We start from the raw sequence: 23,224 nt of genomic DNA, 5'->3' as shown, positions 1-23,224 counted from the left end.
CAACCTTCCTGGGGACTCAGCAATGCCCACCCAAACATGCCTGGACCTATGTTCTCCAAGTACATGGGACTGAGGGTATAAAACAGAACACAGTGGCCCCATGCTTGGCCCTTTTCTCCTCCCCCCACCTACACTGCAAGCAACAAAGACACTCAGAGGAGACCGGCCCAGGTTTCAAGGATGAAACCTGTGTACTATGAACTGCAAGATCCAGTGCGGTAAGAAAAACTGCTTAATCTAGATGTTGCCCCATCTAATAGGGTTGAAAGTTTACACTCCGTGCTTATATTTTATTTTATTTTGGTAACCATTCTGACTTTTTGCCATCACTTATAATCACTTCAAATCTATCTTTTGTAGTCAATAAACTTGTTTTACTGTTTATCTTTACCACTTTGCCTGAAGTGTTTGGTAAAGCTGCTCAGGTTTACAAAGGCTGGTGTATATCCACTTTCCATTGGTGAAGTGGTGAACCAATTAATAAACTTGCAAGATAGTATATTCCTGAGGTACAAGGCTGGGAGCTGGGGGGATTCAGCTGGTGCCTTTCTCTCTGAGATTCCTGAGTGGCTCTGGGAACATTCATGAAATCTAGCTGGGTGTGGGTCTCCACATGTGGTTGTGCGGAGTTATAACAGCACCGGGAGGGGTTAGCAAAGCATTGTGAAAGACGGCCCAAGCTGGAGAGTTAAGGGGGCACAGCGGTCCCACAATTCCAGGCTGCACCCCGGGGATCCTGTCACACCACTGACTTCAATGGAGTTCCTGCTCAGATATAGTGGTACGAGGGCAGAATCAGGCCCAGTTTATCTTTAGAGTCATTCATAATACTGCATACATTTGTTAAAATAGAGAATCATTGCATCTTTTTGAGAAACATGTTGATAGCAGCATTTAATCTAGAGTAGGTTTTTATAAGAATTTATCAGAAATATATTGGGAACTTGAAGCTGTGGAAACAGATGACTCTCTCATCCAAAATGCATAATTATCTTCTTGGGGAAGTGTATAATTAACATTAAAATATTACAGTTTACAATTATATTAAGCACTATGACATTCTATTTGTACCTCTTTAAAAAGAAAAATTAACTTAATTATCAGCATTACTTCTTGAAGTCTCCTCCCCATCAGGTGTGCTCCATAGTAACACTATCATTCAAGTGACAACTAATGCAAATGGCTTTTTAAAATATTACATATGTGCCTTCCGGGCAACTACAGCTGGATTGCTTTTTTAAAAAACGGAAACAGCTATTCAGCTTAATTAGTGGTTGTCAGGTTTCGATTTGCCAGCACCCTTTCCACAAAAACAGAACGACGTTACTTTTCACCTTATTCACAGCTGTGCATGAGTGCTGGAGAATGCGTCTCTCCCTAACATTCATCAAAGCTATTAATACCCACTAAAGGTCTCGCCAGTTTAGCACTGGGAAAACTTCTGCTAATGGAATAAACTGTAAACTTTCTAGAACCCTCAGAGTCTGTTCGTCTGCATCCTGAAATCATGTTGGAGTCTAAAGATCCTTTGTCCATCTGAATATCAAGTCCTTTTTGCCTTTTAATCTGATGCCCAATTTAAAATCTACAGCTGTGCCACTGTAGCACTTCAGCATAGCCCCTCACTACAGCAACAGAAGAGGATCTCCTGTCAGCGTCGTTAACCCACCACCCTAAGTGGCTAGGTTGACGGAAGAATTCTTTCATTGGCCTAAAACTGTCTATATGGGGGCTAGAGCGGCTCTGTTATGTCGTTTAGGCATGTGGATTTTTCACACCTCTGAGCAATGTAGCTGGGTCCACTTAACTTTTGAGGGTAGACCTAACCATTCCTTCAATGGGAGAGTTAAACATAGTTTCTGGATTGGTGTACACTGAAAAGTTACATTGCCATACCTATGCCTCTCAGGGGTGTGAACAATCCACACTTCTGAGAGACATTGTTAAGCCGACCTAGCCACCGGTGTAGTCGTGCTAAATTGATGGATGAATTTGACCATCGACCTAGCTACCACTTCTCAAGGAGTGGGATTACCTACAGCGATGGGAAATCCCCTTCCATCGCTGTATGTGTCTCACTGATGCGCTGCAGCCATGCCACTGCAGCATTTTAAGTATAGAGAGCCTCAGTTATATTATCAACTGCTGAATCCCCTAGCTCATTTTATCGTGCTTATAATTATTATTAACCACTTTTATTGAGCCAACTGAGAATGGAATGGCAGTGTGCTGGCCATTGTACAAAAACGTAGCAAGAGACCATCCCTGCCCCAAAGCGTTTACAATCTAAATAGACAAGACAAACAAAGGGGGGAGGAAAGGGATAACATTTAATGTCACATCATTTTTGTGGTTTTTACAATTATTTGTTTTTAAAACACACGACCTTTTTCCCTCTCTCCCCTGGCTGCTGTGTGAAAGATCCACATAAAGAGTTGGGGAAACTGACTAACTGAATGAAGACAAGGTGCTGTCCAATGCACAAATAAACACATTGAATTTAAAAAAAAATGTTTTCTCTAATGTCTTTCTTATCTGATAATCTTAGGTATTACTTGTAACAATAACAGGTTATTAATTGGTAGGCAGAATTGTTAATTTTGAGAAGGACACCATCAAGTTTAAAATTACATTTCTATATGAAAACTTTGTACTTACTACAGTTACAAGCAACATCTAAGATGATCATGACTGAAAAATCAGCAAAAAACAAACACACACACACAAATTTCAGTTTGTGCACTTGGAGTGAAATTTACCTGTTCTTTTGCTAGCACAGGCCTACATACCATTTAAGTGCCATTAACCCAAAGAATCACATATCCATTGTGACTTAAACCAATAGTCACATAAACATATTAAACATGTGGAAACCAGTTAAAGAATAATAAAACCATTCTTGCACCATCCCTTCCTAAAATCAAAATTACTTCCATTCATTCATGCGACATCCCTCTGGATCTATACAATATGCCTTTTACTGGCTGCTAGGCAACCTGAACACAGTACTAAATAGTAGCTGTCTATGTTTGTTAAGAATGTACAAAGTTACCCCTGTGATTTATTTATTTTTTTAAATAATGAGGAAACACCATAACCGCAAATAGAATGGCTTTCCTTTCTGATCAGTAATTAATATCTCTGGGAATACAGAACTGTTTGTCAAGAGACAGGTAATCCTGAAACACACTTATGGCAAGGTTATAAATTAGCTTCTTACAAATATGCAGTAGATGAGGTTCTTTCTGATACGCGGGGTTTTTTTTAAAAAATGCCAGTGGTATAAATGAATACACAGTAACCAGCTTTTATGAACTATGTTTATAGATTTCAGAGTAACAGCCGTGTTAGTCTGTATTCGCAAAAAGAAAAGGAGTACTTGTGGCACCTTAGAGACTAACCAATTTATTTGAGCATAAGCTTTCGTGAGCTACAGCTCACTTCATCGGATGCTGTAGCTCACGAAAGCTTATGCTCAAACAAATTGGTTAGTCTCTAAGGTGCCACAAGTACTCCTTTTCTTTTTGTGTTTATAGAGAAATCCTAAAACACAAAATGGCTTATTCATTATCCTTCACCAATTCAATTCATTTCTGGAAAATTTTGATTTAAAGCAATTTATTCCACCCTTTGTACAAAACGACCTTCATAAATAAAAGCAGAACAATATGCTGGATGAGTAAAAATTACAGTGCATACAACAAAGTACACAGAGGTGTGGGGGGTTTTTTTGTTTTTACTGAATTTAATGATTACATTTCTTATTCCCTCTCAGGGCAAAATAAGCCATTTTGCACTCCAGTAACAGAAGTTTTACAAAGCAATTTTGTCTTTAAAAATATTATTGATGTTTTTGTTCTTTAATATGTTTCCTCCTATTCCCAACCCAAAAAGTAAAAACACTATTCACGGATTTCAAATATTTTCCAAATAGGAGCATTTATTAAATTCCTGTCTCAAACTAGAACAGCTATGGGGAATCCTGTTATAAAGACTGATAAGGGCCCTCCTTTATTGATCATTACACCTAACTAATCATTAAATCTTTGTGCATAAAATGTGAACTTCCTAAAACAAACATGCACAGAAATAAGATCTCCATCTTGCAAACACAGATCAATTTCTACTAGACATTTTAATGCCAAAGCACATTAGCCAGGTTAAAATGGTCTCTGACTGGCAAGCTTTTTACGGTCTTTACTGATTGGCACTCAAAAAAGGTATGAAATTCTCTCATCTTTGAAAACATAAAAGAAAAATCAAAGAAACTACTGCTAAAGTGAGCTTCCCACCAAATTCTCCATTGTTTTGATCAATGTAAGCAAAAGGCAAACCCCATAAGCACCAAGAGGGAGTGGTTCTAGGTTCTAATAATTCTGATTCATAGTGATTAATAATCACTATGAGGTACACTCACTACAATTGGATTTCTTCCTCCCCCATGTCCCACATGATAGCAGATAAAACTTTTATAGATAGCCACTCGAGTGCCACTACAATTCCAGTCTGCCATCTTTTTCAGTTTGACAGTCAGGAAGCCCTATTGAATGATGTAGCCTTGGGAAAGCAGAGAACATCATAGTCCCTAACAATGTTGCTCCATGAAATTTTGTGTGTGCGCGCGCACGCGCACAAAGGAAACTCAAAGTGTTCTTTAAATAATTGCATCATCCTTCTTACAGTAGGAAATAATTAAGTAATAAATTATAAATAATTAAGTAAATAAATCAATAAATAATAATGTATTAAGACTGATCAAGTAAGAGTTGCTGCTAAGTTCCATTGGCCATAATATAAATAAAAAGAAAAAAGTTAGCATGACCTTGTCCGGAAAGCCACAAAGTAAAACAGTTAAATTTCCAATGGGGTTTCATTTAATCCAGAATACCACATGCCTGGCCATTGTTTATATTATCCAACATCAGACCCATAATCCTCTCCTGGAACAGATCCACAGGGCCAGAAGCCTCTAGTTTCAGCAGGGCTCAGTTGGTTTTAACTACTGTGTTGTTTAACTCTCCAACAAAGCCTTATTAAGCTTCTATTAGTTCTAACCCAGTGCACCTGCACCAGTGGAGAGCTGCTGGTGTAGACATATCTGTATAGTGAATGTGCTCTTTCAAGTTAAGTGGTCGAAGGTGTTGATGCCCCAAATCAGTCAAGGGCTACTTTTACAGCTAACGCATTTAGGATGAAATTCATTCCCGTGCAGAAGGCCAGCACAAGAGCTGGGCACCTTTTAAGTCCCATCCTACTTACACCCTCAAAATAGGATTTAAGTCATGTGTAAGTAGGATGACCAGACAGCAAGTGTGAAAAATCGGGACAGAGGGTGGAGGGTAAGAGGAGCCTATATAAGAAAAAAAACCAAATATCAGGACTGTCCCTATAAAATTGGGACATCTAGTCACCCTGTGTGTAGGTTTTGTGCCGACTCTGCACAGTGATAAATTTCACCCATCATTATCCAAAGACACTGTCAAGGTAAAAAGTCATGGGCCTAATTCTCCTTTGCCTTACATCTACATCCCACTTCACAAAGATGTAGACAACTGCACAAGATTCAAGGCACTAGAAAATCAGGTCCCACAAATTTCAAAATAAGATATCTTATTTCCTTTGTTGCTAATACACTTTGCATTATTAAAACAAAGAATTTTCCAATTATTTTTCAAGATGTAAACTGTTTGTTTACTTTTTGCCCTTCATAGCTAATAGCCAATTTCATTTTGTTTATAGTCAGTTTCACTCATTGTTCTGCTTCTCATGCACTAATACAAAGAAAAGCCTGACCCTGCTCCCTCATTCACATTGAGTAGTACCTTTCTCTGCATATGGTCCCATTGAAATCAATGGGGAGTGGTACCATCAGTTTTTAAGCAGATTAGAGCCTAATGTAGGCTCTATAAATCACTTTTCAAAAGAAAAGTAGTAAAATTAACACCAGGAGATACATTTATAAGAAAACAATTTCTTTCATCCACCTACGAGCACTCAGTTGCATTTTGTGCCTTGTAAGGGCTCAGCTTTTGGTCTGTTAATAGCCACCACTACCGTGCTTAGTTTGATGCTTACATTCAGATTACAGATTCAGGTTTATGACATGAGCAAATGAGCTCAAAATAGGTTGAAATATTAAGTGGTTTTAAAAGGTACCTACTTAAAATCTTTGTTAAAACTCTTAAGTCATGGTTCATGTTATGGATCTGTGAAAGGGATATACAAATAAAAGCATGTCACCTTGGAATTGTTAAGTACTTAATTTTTCATTCTAAAATAGTCTTTTAAGTCAACATACAGTAATGTTGTTAATACTCTAATATTACAAATCCTGCTATTTTAGTGACTTCTCTCTGAAAAGTGGTATATTATCTCTTTTCAGGTTTAAGGCTTTTCCAGAAGATTTCAAACATATTTTTAAAACTTTTGATTAATTCAAAATTTTATTTAGAATGTTCTAGATAAACCTCACATAACTTTATTGAGTTTGTCTTCCTTTTACAGACTTCATTAACAGCAGGGACATGACGTCCTGTAATAAAGTCAAACACAGGAGGAGAAACATGTTTAATTTGGTAATGGCTTTAAACTCTGAAATATCCTCATAACCCAAACACTAAATCAAATTATTTCACAGCTAGATCTGTGCCAACCTATATATCAGTTTTATTTTATTACCAGAATCTAGCAACATGGCAAAGATTGTGTTGCTATTAAATCTGTTGTACCTTGCACCTGAAGACATAAGAGATCAAATTAATTATTTACTAAGGAAAATGCTATAGTTAAAAAAAAAATCCTCCACTCGCAAATCAGGAAGGCAGTAGTTCAGAATGATGTGCTTTGTACAGTGGTATATTTTAATCTAGAAACAAAAGGATTAGTTATGAATCCATTGCATATGGATTAATTAGAACACTGTGCATCTGCCATTTTTCTATTGGCCAGAAATGTCTGGAAAATGATAACACATTGTTTCAACTAACCTTATATCCAGTAAAAAGAAAAGGAGTACTTGTGGCACCTTAGAGACCAACAAATTTATTTGCGCATAAGCTTTCGTGAGCTACAGCTCACTTCATTGGATGCATTCAGTGGAAAATACAGTGGGGAGATTATATACATAGAGATCATGAAACAATGGGTGTTACTATACACATTGTAACCAGAGCTATTACCAGCGGAGAGCGGGAGGAGAACATTTTGCAGTGATAATCAAGGTGGGCCATTTCCAGCAGCTGACAAGAATGTCTGAGGAACGGTGGGGGGTGGGGATAAACATGGGGAAATAGTTTTACTTTGTGTAATGACCCATCCACTCCCAGTCTCTATTCAAGCCTAAGTTAATTGTATCCAGTTTGCAAATTAATTCCAATTCAGCAGTCTCTCGTTGGAGTCTGTTTTTGAAGTTTTTTTATTGAAGAATTGGCACCTTTAGGTCTGTAATCAAGTGACCAGAGAGATTGAAGTGTTCTCCAACTGATTTTTGAATGTTATAATTCTTGACGTCTGATTTGTGTCCATTTATTCTTTTACGTAGAGACTGTCCAGTTTGACCAGTGTACATGGCAGAGGGGCATTGCTGGCACATGATGGCATATATCACATTGGTAGATGTGCAGGTGAACGAGCTTCTGATAGTGTGGCTGATGTGATTAGGCCCTATGATGGTGTCCCCTGAATAGATATGTGGACACAGTTGGCAACGGGCTTTGTTGCAAGGATAGGTTCCTGGGTTAGTGGTTCTGTTGTGTGGTTGCTGGTGAGTATTTGCGTCAGGTTGGGAGGCTATCTGTAAGCAAGGACTGGCCTATCTCCCAAGATCTGAGAGAGTGATGGATTGTCCTTCAGGATAGGTTGTAGATCCTTGATGATGTGTTGGAGAGGTTTTACTTGGGGGCTGAAGGTGACGGCTAGTGGCGTTCTGTTATTTTCTTTGTTGGGCCTGTCCTGTAGCAGGTAACTTCTGGGCACTCTTCTAACTCTGTCCATCTGTTTCTTCACTTCAGCAGGTGGGTATTGTAGAATGCTTGAGAGAGATCTTGTAAGTGTTTGTCTCTGTCTGAGGGGTTGGAGCAAATGCGGTTGTATCGTAGAGTTTGGCTGTAGACAATGGATCGTGTGGTGTGGTCTGGATGAAAGCTGGAGGCATGTAGGTAGGAATAGCGGTCAGTAGGTTTCCGGTATAGGGTGGTGTTTATGTGACCATCGCTTATTAGCACCGTAGTGTCCAGGAAGTGGATCTCTTGTGTGGACTGGTCCAGGCTGAGGTTGATGGTGGGATGGAAATTGTTGAAATGATGGTGGAATTCCTCAAGGGCTTCTTTTCCATGGGTCCAGATGATGAAGATGTCATCAATGTAGCGCAAGTACAGTAGGGGCGTTAGGGGACGAGATCTGAGGAAGCGTTGTTCCAAGTCAGCCATAAAAATGTTGGCATACTGTGGGGCCATGCGGGTACCCATAGCAGTGCCGCTGATTTGAAGGTATACATTGTCCCCAAATGTAAAATAGTTATGAGTGAGGACAAAGTCACAAAGTTCAGCCACCAGGTTTGCCGTGACATTGTCAGGGATACCGTTCCTGACGGCTTGTAGTCCATCTTTGTGTGGAATGTTGGTGTAGAGGGGCTTCTACATCCATAGTGGCCAGGACGGTGTTTTCAGGAAGATCACCGATGGATTGTAGTTTCCTCAGGAAGTCAGTGGTGTCTCGAAGGTAGCTGGGAGTGCTGGTAGCGTAGGGCCTGAGGAGGGAGTCTACATGGCGAGACAATCCTGCTGTCAGGGTGCCAATGCCTGAGATGATGGGGCGTCCAGGATTTCCAGGTTTATGGATCTTGGGTAGCAGACAGAATACCCCAGGTTGGGGTTCCAGGGGTGTGTCTGTGTGGATTTGTTCTTGTGCTTTTTTAGGGAGTTTCTTGAGCAAATGCTGTAGTTTCTTTTGGTAACCCTCAGTGGGATCAGAGGGTAACGGCTTGTAGAAAGTGGTGTTGGAGAGCTGCCGAGCAGCCTCTTGTTCATATTCCGACCTATTCATGATGACGACAGCACCTTCTTTGTCAGCCTTTTTGATTATGATGTCAGAGTTGTTTCTGAGGCTGTGGATGGCATTGTGTTCTGCACGGCTGAGGTTATGGGGCAAGTGACGCTGCTTTTCCACAATTTCAGTCCGGGCACGTCGGCGGAAGCACTCTATGTAGAAGTCCAGTCTGTTGTTTCGACCTTCAGGAGGAGTCCACCCAGAATCTTTCTTTTTGTAGTCTTGGTAGGAAGGTCTCTGTGGATTAGTATGTTGTTCAGAGGTGTGTTGGAAATATTCCTTGAGTCGGAGACGTCAAAAATAGGATTCTAGATCACCACAGAACTGTATCATGTTCGTGGGGGTGGAGGGACAGAAGGAGAGGCCCTGAGATAGGACAGATTCTTCTGCTGGGCTAAGAGTATAGTTGGATAGATTAACAATATTGCTGGGTGGGTTAAGGGAACCACTGTTGTGGCCCCTTGTGGCATGTAGTAGTTTAGATAGTTTAGTGTCCTTTTTCTTTTGTAGAGAAACAAAGTGTGTGTTGTAAATGGCTCGTCTAGTTTTTGTAAAGTCCAGCCATGAGGAAGTTTGGGTGGAAGGTTGGTTTTTTATGAGAGTATCCAGTTTTGAGAGCTCATTCTTAATCTTTCCCTGTTTACTGTAGAGGATGTTGATCAGGTGGTTCCGCAGTTTCTTTGAGAGTGTGTGGCACAAGCTGTCAGCATAGTCTGTGTGGTATATAAATCTCCCCACTGTATTTTCTACTGAATGCATCCGATGAAGTGAGCTGTAGCTCACGAAAGTTTATGCTCAAATAAATTTGCGAGTCTCTAAGGTGCCACAAGTACTCCTTTTCTTTTTGCGAATACAGACTAACACGGCTGCTACTCTAAAACCTTATATCCAGTGCCTCTGTTTAATTAGTCTGGAGACAAAGCTATACAGAGAACCATTTTAAGCTGCTGCAGCTGGCTTTCTGGAAGTTGGTTTGATAGCTGCTCTTCTCTCTCCCTCTTTGGTATCTTTTTCATGTATTTAATACAAATGGGAGTATTTTGCTAGGGAATTCCAAGTGGGTGCTTTGTAATTCTTCAGAACACAAAAGCCTGAGCACAGCTTTCCAACACAGTTTGAATGCAAATTTTCTGGGGTATTTGAAGGGTTAAACACTATCAGGATCAATTTTGCTGCATAAATGCTTTTCAAGTCATCTGTCACGTGTAATAAAAAATGTTTCTAAAACATTTGCCCTTCATAAAAGAAACATGATGAACTCCTAGCATGGTTGCTTAGATGTAGCCCTGTGCTGTACTCTGTTGCTCAGGAATCTTAGATCTTTTGCTGACTTGACAGTGAAATTCTGGCTCATTGCAGAAATTCTATGACAGGGTTTCTGTATGAATCTCTCCTGCCAGTTAACATTTGATGTGGTTTCACCAGAGATGGCTTTTAGCACCCTTTAATGGGGTGGCACCCACCTCTCGCGAGTGCCCCCTGGCCACATGCATGTGCCTTTACTCTCTTTCAGTTTCTTATGACCCTGTCAGCAGTTTCAATGACTCAGCCCTCCAGCTGAGTCCCACACAATCTATGGGTAATACAAACAAAACGAACAGAGACAATCCAACAGAGACCTATCACAAGGCCTCTCAGTCTTTACACAGTGCCAGGCCTGGTTCTGAGCTGTACCCCCAGGCCTTCCTCTCTGGAGGCAATGGTTTTGCCCACTCTGGTACTTTCTGGCCCCAGCTCTCCAGCTGGGCCACTAAAAGTTCAGGACCCCTTCCAGTGGTGTGTCAAATATTCAGGCCACTTCCCCAGTGGCCAATGGCTGCTTCCCGCGCAGTCTCTCTATGGCACTTGGACGGCTTCTCTACTGTTCCTTTTCTGTGACAGGTGTGATAGGTAAGGCTACGATTTAGTCATGGGTATTTTTACTAAAAATACCCATGGACAGGTCATGGGCAATAAACAAAAATTGATGGCCCGTGACTGATCCATGACTAAATCCTGGGGGAGTGCTGCTCTGGGAGGAGCTGGGGAGCTGCTGCTGGGGGTGGGGACCAGAGGGCCAGCAGCCCCAGCTGCTGGGGGCCGCCCCTGGACCACTGCTCAGGAGGTCCCTGAGACCAGCCACACCGGCAGTTGCAGAAAGCATGGAGGTCGCAAAAAGTCACGGAATCCATGTCTTCCGCGACCTCTGTGACAGACACTGAGCCCCAGTGATAGGACCCAGAGGCCTCCAGCAGGGGGCCTCTGAGCCTGGTACACCGTGTCACACACTCTCATACCCTGTAGCTATCTGTGGGAGGACCCTCAGTAGTTGGAGTGAACTCACCTGTTTCTGCTCAGTGGTGCAATATTGCAGGAAGATGCAAATATATTTGGTGGATATGAGCTGATCAGATTTAGAGTCTCCAAGGGTGGGGAAAAGATACAACCACACAAAACCCTATGAATAATCAACCTAGAATAATCCAAAATTTACTTTCAAAAAGCCAAATGTTTCAAATTATTTTGCGCTTAGCATTTATGATGACTTTTTCTGGTATATCTTTGCTCAGGTTTAAATAGAATATTTGGAAAGTTCCAGCACTTACCCAGATCTGCAATTTCACCCGCTTGTCATTCCTGTAAACAGTTTTCACTTTGAAATCAATTCCGACTGTGCTAACAAAAGCTGGTGTGAAAGTATCATCAACATATCTGAAGAGGAAGGATGTTTTGCCCACACTGCTGTTGCCGATGATCAGGAGTTTGAACATGTAATCGAAATTTTGGTCTGAAGCATCGTTGTGTCTGTATCTGGTATCTGTTACTGAAGCCATCTAAGAAAATGACAATGACAGAGAGAAAATTTAAGAGTAGTTTAGTGTTAACTGTCCTCAACTCAGCACCTAATGCTTAGCATGTATCCCTTCTTTCTGAAGTATTTTATTTAAGTGGGGGAAAATACACTTTGAAATCACTTATGTGGGGCCTAATTTTAGCTTCCAACATGTACCAGTGCATATAGAGGCAACTCTAGCCCACTGCTGGAGGCCTTAATCAGGAATATTGGGGGGGAGGGGGGCTTCCCTACACACAACTCATACTAAAAAATTGAACGTGGGGCCCCAAGTAATTGCTTAATCTGCTTATGCACAGCACCGACGCTGAGAGCATGTGTAATTTTCAAGCCCAGGCTATAAATGTGATGTGCAGATCTGGATTCATCAAAGGAATAAATTGGTGATTTTAGGTTTTTCAAATATTAACAGAGAAACAGCATTCTTATTCAAATTACAGCGTACTTCAATAAGCTGCTGAGAAGTGAAATCTCCATTACAATGCACTAGCTTTGGCAGCTGGGACAATTCATTTAGGCAGCCACAGTGGGCAGGTAAAGAGAAATAGTTTCAGTAACGACTACTGGAGAAAACTAGCATTTCCTAAATACCAAACTGTGCTAGGTGTGCGGGTTGTCTATCACTCGAGAGGATCTTTTAAAGTTTCCTATCAATACTGAAGAAGAAAAAAAAAGTCTCACTAAGTCCATCCATTATTTATCTGCTTTCAAAATAGTAATTAATAAAAATGGCATGTGTGTGGAATGGAATGGCTCAGAGGAACTGTCAATGGCATTGTGACAGGTTATACTACCCCTCTGGGTTTCCAGAGGATACAGGCCCTGGGGCCAACTGAGAAGAGTTACTTAAAACTCCCTCCCTCTCCTGTGCTCCTTGGTAGGATTTAGTGACCATGCAGAAAAAGGTTAAATTATCTGAAAAGTCAAGGTAGCTGGAACTCATCACGCAACCATAGTTCATTGCTTTAACTTACAAGGCAGGAAAAGAGACACAAGGTGGGAAAGATAATCCCTTCTACTGGACCAGCTTCTGCTGGTGAGAGTGACAAGCTTTCGAGCTTACGCAGAGCTCTTCTTCAGGTCTCCTGGGACCAATACAGGTACAACAACACTGCATAAGGTGGGAAAAAACAGGCAGGGGATGCTCTGACTAGAGAAGGAGACTGTGGAACTCAGTCAGAAAAGAGGTTTCTGTTTATCTTTTCATCGCTGTTCATGTAGACAGCTGGGGATGTGGGCCAGGCTTTAGCCTTTCCACAAATTTAGGGATTGTATCAATAAAGGAAACAGTGACTTTGGAACAGAAGTTTGTTTGTCTCACTTTATCAAAAGTGGACAAATGTAGTCGTGGTGCAAAACTACCCATTAAAGCAATGTTCAACAGCTATTACAGCCACCACCTCCTGAAGAAAAAAAGTTGTATATGTCCCTGCTGTGTGTAGCCTGGTAGGGGAACATTTTCATTTATGGACTGTGTGTGTGTCACTGAGAGGAGAGGCAAGAGGGCCTGGAGTAGTTTGCCCTGTGACAGATACGTGGAGTATTTCATTTCTAGACCACTGGTTCAAATCTAGCCTGGGGCAACAGTGACTGGCAGTTGATGACTGTTCAGTGGTTTATGTGAAATGAGACAGTCTGAGTGGAGGCAGCCATCTTCTAACATCCCTCTTCTTGCTGGCAGGGTCAGAGAGGTCAAGGACTGGATGGCCCTATAGACAGAACTCCCCACTCATCCCAGAAAGTTATTCTATCCCATTGTATTCCTGAGCACATAGTACAGAGCACAAATTGTCTTTGGGAGTCAGATCCCTAGGGAGGGGGCATTCGGTTTTTTTAAACTGCCACAGTGGTCACTATCATGCTGCCTTCCCCTTCTATTACTCCCAGGATGAGGAAGCCTGTTGTTGCTTATCCACCACTAGAGGGAGCCTGCTGCCAGGTAAAGGAGGCAGTGAAAGGAGCTAGGCGTAGTGCACTAAACTCTCCCTACCCTCAAGACTCACAACTCCCCTAAAAGTCATTGTAGCCTGCTGCCTATCAGCCGGAGGCAAGGCGAGGAACCAAGACTGGTACAGGGAGTTTAAGGCCAGAAGGGGCCATTAAATATCTGTTCTGACCTCCTGTATATTACAGAGAATTAAATTTAATCCAGTTACCCCTGTAACCTGGATTCCTTAAATCCCTTTAATCCCAGTGGCTGGACTAGAGTCAGGGCCTCTCTTTCAAACATCCCACATTTCAAGAGAAAAGTCACTCCCTTTAGTCCCACAATGCCCTACTTTCTATTCACCTTTGGTGTCCCCTCCCATTTATTGTGGAAGGTTATTGACACCATAAATAAAGAACCATTGCACTGAAGTGATAGAAAGGACTGTTTACTCTCATGGAGTGAATCCCATGGCATCTTACCTTCCTGCTTGAAGAATGTTGTGTTCCCGCTCTTTTGGAACTTTGTCACACACTGCTACCCACATTTGGGCCCAGGTAGGTTGAGCGCTATGGAGCAGAGGAATCCTATCCAGTACTTGATCTAAGGTACTTGACCTCATCTACATATAGAATTCCACCAGTTTTACTAAAATCCATTTAAAACCAATTAAACAAACCCATCCAATTAAACCAGGATTATATCAATTTCTTATGGAATTAAGCAAAATGCAAGACCTAAATAAACCTAGTATAAACCAAAGTAAGTGTCCATGAAAGGGTTTGCATCAGTTTAATTACATTAGTTTAAAATCAAATCTTTAGTTAAACTAATGCAATCTGGACTACAAGGCCTACCTGTTTTACAGACTATACATTGAGTACAGTTTATTCAAGAGCACCTAAAGCAACAGTTAAACACTTAGTTATATCGCTGCATGCAGCAAAAACTTCTGCACAATTACCCTAGGAGAGGCTGAGATTCTGTCACATTATATATATTTTTATTTTAATATTAAATGAGGCCAAGATCCTTTGCAAACTCACCAACAAGACACAGTATGAATTTTCTTCTCAAACGGGAAAATAGTCTTTTGTTCATGACTTTTGGATCCGAGTCGGAATTTTAAAGCAAAGGTTCTAACTAGCTGCTCACTCACACACACACACACACAGCGCCCCAATTTCTGATATTGGAAATCTGGTCATTTATTATACACCAAAGAAGACGCACCAATTTTTCTGTCTTAATCACTGTGTACTTGTCCCCACGATGGAAGAAAGTCAGAGGCTTCACATTTAAAAGTACCTACTCTTCTTGATACACATTATCACCACCAGTGCTAATGGGAACATGTGCTGATGGGCAGGAGATCATTTTCTTCATTTCATATTCACTCAGAGAAAGACAAGGTGGGTGAGGTAATATCTTTTATTTATTTACCCATACGCACTTGGCATACCAGATTCATCACCATCATCACTTAAAGCCTGGTCATTTCTAGAATTACAGTTTGACTTCAACTGACAGGTGACCCACTGATTAAATCTGAATCAATCTCTTCTGTCAGGTTTCACCTTTGTGGAATCCATTCACCAAATCCAACATGGTTTTTAAAATGAAGTACTGCTGCTATCCCTGGATCCACAGATTGTTATAATCAAAAGGGCAAACAGCTACAAATGCTACTTTCAAATCTCTGTTAAAAAAGCAATTACAGAATGTGACTGGCCAGTATAGCTTTCAATTGAAGCACACCTTAAAAAATAAAAAGTGAGTGATTCTTGGAAAGAACATTCTGCTGTTTTCACAGAAGAGCAACTCTAGATGGGTTGTACAGAGATTTTGCTGGACTCAAGATCCGTTAGCTGAACCACAGCAATCATAAGAGGAGTTAAAAGTCACAGCAGTGTCGGGGGGGGTCACAAAGTTTCAAAAACTCTTTCAAGTTCAACTTTCTTGCTTAAACTTTTGCCCCCCGTGACAGTTTGGGAAAGCTATCTTTGTGCAACTTACATGTTCTGTTTGATATTACGTACTCTCTATATTTATTGGGGGCAGGGTCATTAAACTTTGATGGTTTTCTCTTCAAATGGAGGCACCCTATGTCAATGAGCTAGCTAGCACTCAGAAAAACCAGCGCACTCAGGTGACCCGCTAACCAGGCAATGATCATCTGACTGGGGGCGGAGGAAGAAGGCTGGTATTTGAGGATGACAAGGGGGTCACCTGACAGAGGGGACTGTCTGAATGTTGTAAGAGGAAGGTATTGTCCCTGGCCATTTTAGAGAGCAGAAGGACACTGACTGGAAGCAGTGCTTAAAATGGACCTGGTCACAATCGGTTTCAGGGGTAGCAAAATGAAATGTCTGAATAGCAAGCTGGGTCACTGAGGGAGTGTACATTTTTAGCTCTACCTTGGGGGGCGGGAACTCCCCTCTGATTGCTACTTTAACACCTCCTGGAGAGGAGCCGCCACCAATTAGGGGTCCCGCAGGAAGCAGACAGCACTCGCTCTTAATCTCTCCAGCCCCCATGTGAGAATCTGATACCATTCTCACATGAGAGGAGAGGAGGAGAGAGAAGAAAGAGCCTAGCGGCTCCTGTCAGCTCTGCTCCCTCTCCCATACAATGTGAACCATGGGACAACTTCTCCCCTCTCCCTCCCTGCAATACCTGGCCTGGAAAGGGGGAGAGGGCACTCTGCTCCAGTTCCATCAGGCCTTGGAGAGGAGACATAGAACCCCAGGAGCAGTAGAAGTGAGGCTGAGGCAAATGAGAGCCAAATTGATGGGGGGACAGGATTGATTTGGGGGTGATGGGCAGGTTAAATTCTTGGACAGGGGGACTTGCAGATGTGGGGATGATTAAAGACTCCCCACTCTTTTCAGATCACTGTAAACACTGACTGAAAGAGTCAAAGAGACGGTACTCCATGGTCCAGAGAAGAAGCCAAGAGCTACCAGGGGGAAGGGGGCGGAAGAGAATCCTACCACCTCGGAGTAATGTTTCTCAACCTCTTTGATACTAGTGACCAGCTTGCGGTCTTCCAAAACTGTGTCAGGGAGATCTCAGGGACTGGCACCTATCCAAGGACCGGTCATCGAGAAACATTGCCTTTAGAAGACTTTGATTAAATCATAGGAACAGAGGATATAGGACTGAAAGAGGCCTTCTGGATCATGAAGTCCAGTCTCCAGATATTGCAGGGAATCCTGCCCTCTAATCCCATCCAGAAACTTATCAAACTCCATCTTAAAACTAGATAGGTTGTTTGCCCTATTGGAAGGCTGTTCCAGAACCTCACTCCTCTAGTGGTTAGAAGAAGGTTTCTAATTGCCAGCCTAAATTGCTTCATAGCCAGTTTATACCCATTTGTTGTTGTGCCAAGGTTTCCCAAACCCCAAAGAACACTCAGGAGTGGTGAGGAATCTCAGGCAGGCTATGGTCTGTGAGTGTCAGAGTGTGGCTGCAACATAACCACTGCTGGCCAACTGTGGCACTCCCGGTGCTCCCTCAGTTCTCCACACACCAGTCCGTGCTGGAGATGTGGTTTAGCCCTCTGGCCAAGTCACAAACAAAACTTAACCCCTTTTTTACAAAAGTCCAACTAAGAAGTCGCAGCAAACAAAAAGGTTTTTCTGCTCTTTGGGGCTTCTCTTCAGTCTGCCTTCTGGGCCCTGTTCCCAGTCACTTTCTGGGCTACATTTGAGAGTCTTTCTGGCTCTGGGACAGAGCAGTCATCCCCCAGACTGGTTCCCCTAGAGTACCACTCTCAGTCCCTCCTGGACTCTGTTCCTTGTGTCCTTCCTGGCTCTGGTATAGAGCACTGGGCCCCAAAGCTGGTTCCCCTGGAGTACCTGGCCTCCTGCAGACGCTGGCTCAAGGCCTTCCATAGGAACCTACCCACTCTCTGTGATTTCACTCCTCAAATAGGGTGTGAATAGAGCTAGGGTGACTAGATGTCCAGATTTTATAGGGACAGTCCTGATTTTGGGGGTCTTTTTCATAGAGTATCAGGGTTGGAAGGGACCTCAGGAGGTCATCGAGTCCAACCCCCTGCTCAAAGCAGGACCAATCCCCAGTTTTTGCCCCAGATGGCCCTAAATGGCCCCCTCAAGGATTGAACTCACAACCCTCAGTTCAGCAGGCCAATGCTCAAACCACTGAGCTATTCCTCCCCCCACCACTTTCTTATATAGTGTCTATTTCCCCCCACCCCCTGTCCTGATTTTTTATACTTGCTGTCCAGTCACCCTAATTGGAGCTCTCTCAGCCCTTTTATAAGGCCTGGGTGTCCATTAAGCCAGTGATCCCCAAAGTGTGGGACATGCCCCCCAAGGGGTCACAGAGGAATGTTCCAGGGGGCACAGCAGGGTCTGGGCCAGCCCCCACAGGAAGTAGGGAGGAAGCACTACCCAGCCCCACTCTGCCCCAGCCCTGCCCCCACCTGCATCCTTGGACTTAGCCCCTGGCTCCCAGCCTAGCTGCGGATCCGCACCCAGTCACAGCCCCGGCTGCCATCCCCAATCCAGCCACAGCTCTAATGTCAGCCCCAGATCTGCAGCTCTGGTCTTGGCCCCTAGCTCCTGGCTGGCTGCAGCTCCAGCCCTGTCATAAATATAAAGGGAAGAGTAAACACCTTTAAATCCCTCCTAGTCAGGGGAAAATCCCTTTCACCTGCAAAGTATTAAGAAGCTAAGATAACCTCGCTGGCACCTGACCAAAATGACCAATGAGGAGACAAGATACTTTCAAAGTTAGAGGGGGGAAAAACAAAGTGTTCTCTCTGTCTGTGTGATGCTTTTGCCAGGACCAGAGCAGGAATGCAGGTTAGAACTCCTGTAAAAAGGCAGTAAGCAATCTAGTTAGATATGCATTAGATTCTGTTTTGTTTAAATGGCTGATAAAATGAGCTGTGCTGAATGGAATGTATATTCCTGTTTTTGTACCTTTTTGTAACTTAAGGTTTTGCCTAGAGGGATTCTCTGTTTTGATTCTGATTACCCTGTAAGGTATTTACCATCCTGATTTTACAGAGGTGATTCTTTTACTTTTTCTTTAATTAAAATTCTTCTTTTAAGAACTTGATTGCTCTTCATTGTTCTTAAGATCCAAGGATTTGGGTCTGTGTTCACCTACGCAAATTGGTGAGGATTTTTATCAAGCCTTCCCCAGGAAAGGGGGTGTAATGCTTGGGGGGATTTTGGGGGAGGGAGACATTTCCAAGTGGGCACTTCCCATGTTATTATTGTTAGACACTTTGGTGGTGGCAGCGTTTAACCTAAGCTGGTAAGAATAAACTTAGGGGGTCTTTCATGCAAGTCCCCACATCTGTACCCTAGAGTTCAGAGTGGGGAAGGAACCTTGACAAGCCCCCTCCTCCCTCCGCTCCCCCAGGAGCCATGGCCCCACTTCCAGCCCCAGCTCTTGACCACGGCTCCCGAAGGGGTGGAAGGGTGGGGGCACAATGTGAAAAGTTTGAGGATTACTGCACTAAGCTATTACCTGACCCTCCTCAGTTTCATCTCTTCAGGCCCGGAAGAATCTCATTAATTGTGAGGCTGACTCCATCTTCCCTCAAAGGGGCCAGCCATCTTGTGATGAGGTGTTTTATTGCTTTTTACATAGATACGTATATCCCTTCTGCTATCTAATTGTTTTTAGAAACCCCTTTTGCAAAGCCTGTGCCTGTTTGCTTCAACTATCATGTTTCCCTGAAGAAGTAAACTGTAAACCAGACTGGCACTTAAGTGCAGCCTAGCTGGTGTGTAGGCCTCATGCTGGCCCTTAGCACAAGGGGGAATTTCACTTTTATTGTAGAAGGCAGAAGCAATGAGAAGTATGAACTGCAGACAGCTACCATAGGAGAACACACGTAGATGCACCAGCTTGGTCTACTTTCCCAAAGTGCTCCTATGCAATACCATCTGTCAGACCACGAATATCAGAAACAGACAGCAGAATTCATTGAGGAAACATTTACTCCCCTTCTGAGAGAAACCTTACACACTTTTCTCTAGGATGACTCCAAATGTCACATCTTCCTTCCCTTTACAGTGCCATTAAATATGCTATTTTCTAAATTGTAAAATCAGATAAAGATATAATCCATATTCAGAATTGACTCCATCTGATTTTTTTTTTTAACAAAACCATGTTTGGCTCAAAGCATGGCAGAAGAGAATCTGAAACACAAGAATTTTTTTTAAATTGCTACTTAAGAACTCAGATTTAAATAATTTTTGCAATTTAAAAAAATGCATCTGATCTCATAACTTAATATTTGAAACAGGTAAGAGATTAAATCCTGAAAAAGCAAAGCTCATAATGAAACCTGTAGAAACAATGGACTACATTTTAATCTCATTTTACCCCAGTTGGTGGACACCTGGAGTAACTCTGACACTTCAAAACATGTGTAAATGAAAACAGACTCTAACCATCTGATTTATAAGGATTCATAAGGATATCTGTCTATTTACTTCAATATGATTTGGTTTAGGACTGCAGGATTTAGTCCATAATTCTCATGACTAATGAGTAGTAAACTTGGTAAACAAAGGCTTGTACTGAACCTCAGTGGTTTGAGCTTTGGCCTGCTAAACCCAGGGTTGTGAGTTCAATCCTTGAGGGGGCCACTTAGGGATATGGGGCAAAAATTGGGGATTGGTCCTGCTTTGAGCAGGGGGTTGGATTAGATGAGCTCCTGAGGTCCCTTCCAACCCTGATATTCTATGATTCTATGATTTTTCAGCTGTGAATCTTAGAGTTAATATAAATATTAAGCCTCAGAATACCATGTGAGGAAGGTAAGTGTTATACCTCCTTCCATTTATGAGTGAACCACAGGAGTACAGAGAGGTTAGAGGACTTGACCCTGGTTACATGGCAAGTAAGTGGTGTCCACTATCTGGTCCATCCTTGTGTGATGGCCACCTCTTGGCTGATACCAGGGAAACGCATGAGTCTGTACAGGCTGAGCTAAAGATCCAAGCTCTATGGCTGGAGGCTGTAACAAATCCACATCCTTTGCGGATTGGGCATACATACTGACCAGAGGGCTACATTTTGCACCATGGCCCTTTCAAAGGAAACACTTTTATAAAATCCCTGGGCATTCTGGCTATTTTTCCATAAACACACCTGATCTTCTCACATAAACGTTTAATTACATGCACGTGCACGCGCACACACACAGAGCTTCACATTTAGACAAGGCAAGGTCGAAGGAATGCGCCTTCAACTTGCAGTGGAAGGTGGTGAAGGTTGTCTTGAACCTTAGTTCCTTTGCCAGTTTGTCCCACAGTCAAGGAGCAGCCCCTGAGAAATGTCTCCCACACAGATGAGCTTTACCCTTGTAGTAATTTTCATTGTGCCTGAGAAGCAAAGTTGTTGAAAGTCATATGCCATCAAAGATATCGTATAAAGAAATCAAGAGGTGTGGTCTGTTCGCCCAAACCAGCCACTTCTGTTCAGGTAAAAGCATTATTAGCATAGATAGCCTATTTTAGAAAAATGCATTAGCAATGGGAAGATTCTCAAGATATGATCTGCCCATGTTATTGTGAAGATTACTCCTTACGGTGTGTCTGTGTGATACTGTGTTGTGGAGCCATGATATTTTTAGTATAATGCCCACCATCACTCAGTGTTATTCCTCCTGTGAATAAAGTACTCAGACATTCTGAGCCATGCCCAGAATGATCAGTCAAATGAAAAGCTGTGTACAATTAATTGGTGTGGGAAGCCATAGTAACTTCTTCCAAGCACAACAACAGGGGAATCTGCAATAACAAAGCACGTCAGACAGCTGCAGCACAAATTATATTCAATCCCAACTAGGATGGAAGCTGGCATTAAGGGAACATATGTAGTGCCAAGTGCCCTGATTCCCAGTAAGCGAGTAGGAATTGCCATAGTGGTTCATACTAATAATGTCCAGGTGAATTTAGTGCTAGTGAAAAGTTGCAAATGGAAATCTCTGGAGAATTAAATCCTCTATCTTCTCCATCAGAAGTTCAGAAAATCTAGTGGCAGTGACAGCTTCCTCACCTCTCCCCTATCAATGTGCATTAATCCTCTCTAGGGTGAGAGTGTAATTTTGTCTCTATCATCTATTCAGTTCTTGCCATCTCCACTGAGAGTGCCAGCAACAATGTCAACTGTAGTGTTGTTTTTCCCAGCATGGATGTCCGTTCATTGGGAATTGGACTGAAACAGCCATATACATTTCACATAGATCACAGAGCCATTAAGCCCACTACTGGTCAGGCTCAGTGTGTGTTGTGTGTCCTGCTCTGCACCAGATCCACAGTGTATGCAAGTCTGCTACTGCCCAGCTACAAAGGCTGGCTCTTCAGGTCAATCTGTAAAGGCTTATGTGTTTAGCTCTAGAGGTCCCTGGTTCAACCCCTAGTGTCCACCAAGATGGCAGCCATCACACCATCAGATAGTAACAACTTTCAGTTACTATTGACTCAGATTAGATTTGAACTATCAAGATACAAATCAAAGATTTTATATCTCAATTCCCAAATTATTTAGTCCCTCATGAAGTCATTATATATTACACATACATACATACCCAATAAAGCAATAGCTCTGAACTCATGTTCTGTAGCATAGATAGATATTTACTACCTTTTCATAATGTGGATTAATGTTGTACTGAACATAAACAAAAAAGCAATTTTTTTGTTTATTTCAGAACATCTATTGCTGTCTAATGTACATTGGCCAAACCGGACAGTCTCTATGCAAAAGAATCTGACATCAGGAATCATAACATTCAAAAAACCAGTAGGAGAACACTTCAACCTCTCTGGCCACTCAGTAAAAGATTTAAGGATGGCAATTTTGTAACAGAAAAGCTTCAAAAACAGACTCCAACGAGAAACTGCTGAGCTTGATTAATATGCAAACTAGATACCATTAACTTGGGTTTGAATAGAGACTGGGAGTGGCTGGGTCATTACACATATTGAATCTATTTCCCTATGCTAAGTATCCTCACACCTTCTTGTCAACTGTCTAAATGGGCCATCTTGATTATCACTACAAAAGTTTTTTTTCTACTGCTGATAATAGCTCATCTTAATTAATTAGCCTCTTACAGTTTGCATGGCAACTTCCACCTTCTGTGTGTGTGTGTGTGTGTATATATATATATATATATATTTCTTACTATATGTTCCATTCTATGCATTCGATGAAGTGGGCTGTAGCCCATGAAAGCTTATGCTCTCATAAATTTGTTAGTCTCTAAGGTGCCACAAGTACTCCTGTTCTTATTGCTGTCTAAAGCAAGTATGAGACAGCAAAAAGCAATGCAGAAGCTGACTGGGGCACCAGGAAAATGCCAGTATTGTGCATCTCACATGCCCACCCAATCTAATGCCTGGCTTAGAATATCCCCT

General features: G+C 42.2%; 1 protein-coding gene and 1 long non-coding RNA gene across 5 annotated transcripts in view; one reads left to right on the top strand and one right to left on the bottom strand.

The window, feature by feature from the left end:
• LOC311525450 overlaps positions 1–23,224 on the top strand; it is a 50,069-nt gene that overhangs the window by 9,329 nt on the left and 17,516 nt on the right. The window lies entirely within an intron of this gene.
• RAB3B (RAB3B, member RAS oncogene family) overlaps positions 1–23,224 on the bottom strand; it is a 128,335-nt gene that overhangs the window by 95,949 nt on the left and 9,162 nt on the right. For all 4 annotated transcript variants that reach the window (XM_084637621.1, XM_084637622.1, XM_084637624.1 and 1 more), the window contains one exon: positions 11,631–11,858. In XM_084637621.1, the coding sequence (XP_084493747.1) occupies positions 11,631–11,858 (228 nt within the window). The remainder of the gene's footprint in view (positions 1–11,630; positions 11,859–23,224) is intronic.

This window comes from Lepidochelys olivacea, assembly GCF_965140295.1.
Source record: "Lepidochelys olivacea isolate rLepOli2 genome assembly, chromosome: 8".
In the NCBI taxonomy this organism is placed as follows: Eukaryota; Metazoa; Chordata; order Testudines; family Cheloniidae; genus Lepidochelys; species Lepidochelys olivacea.
The sequence above is the reverse complement of the archived record's forward strand: the minus strand, read 5'-3'. Positions and strand labels throughout refer to the sequence as shown.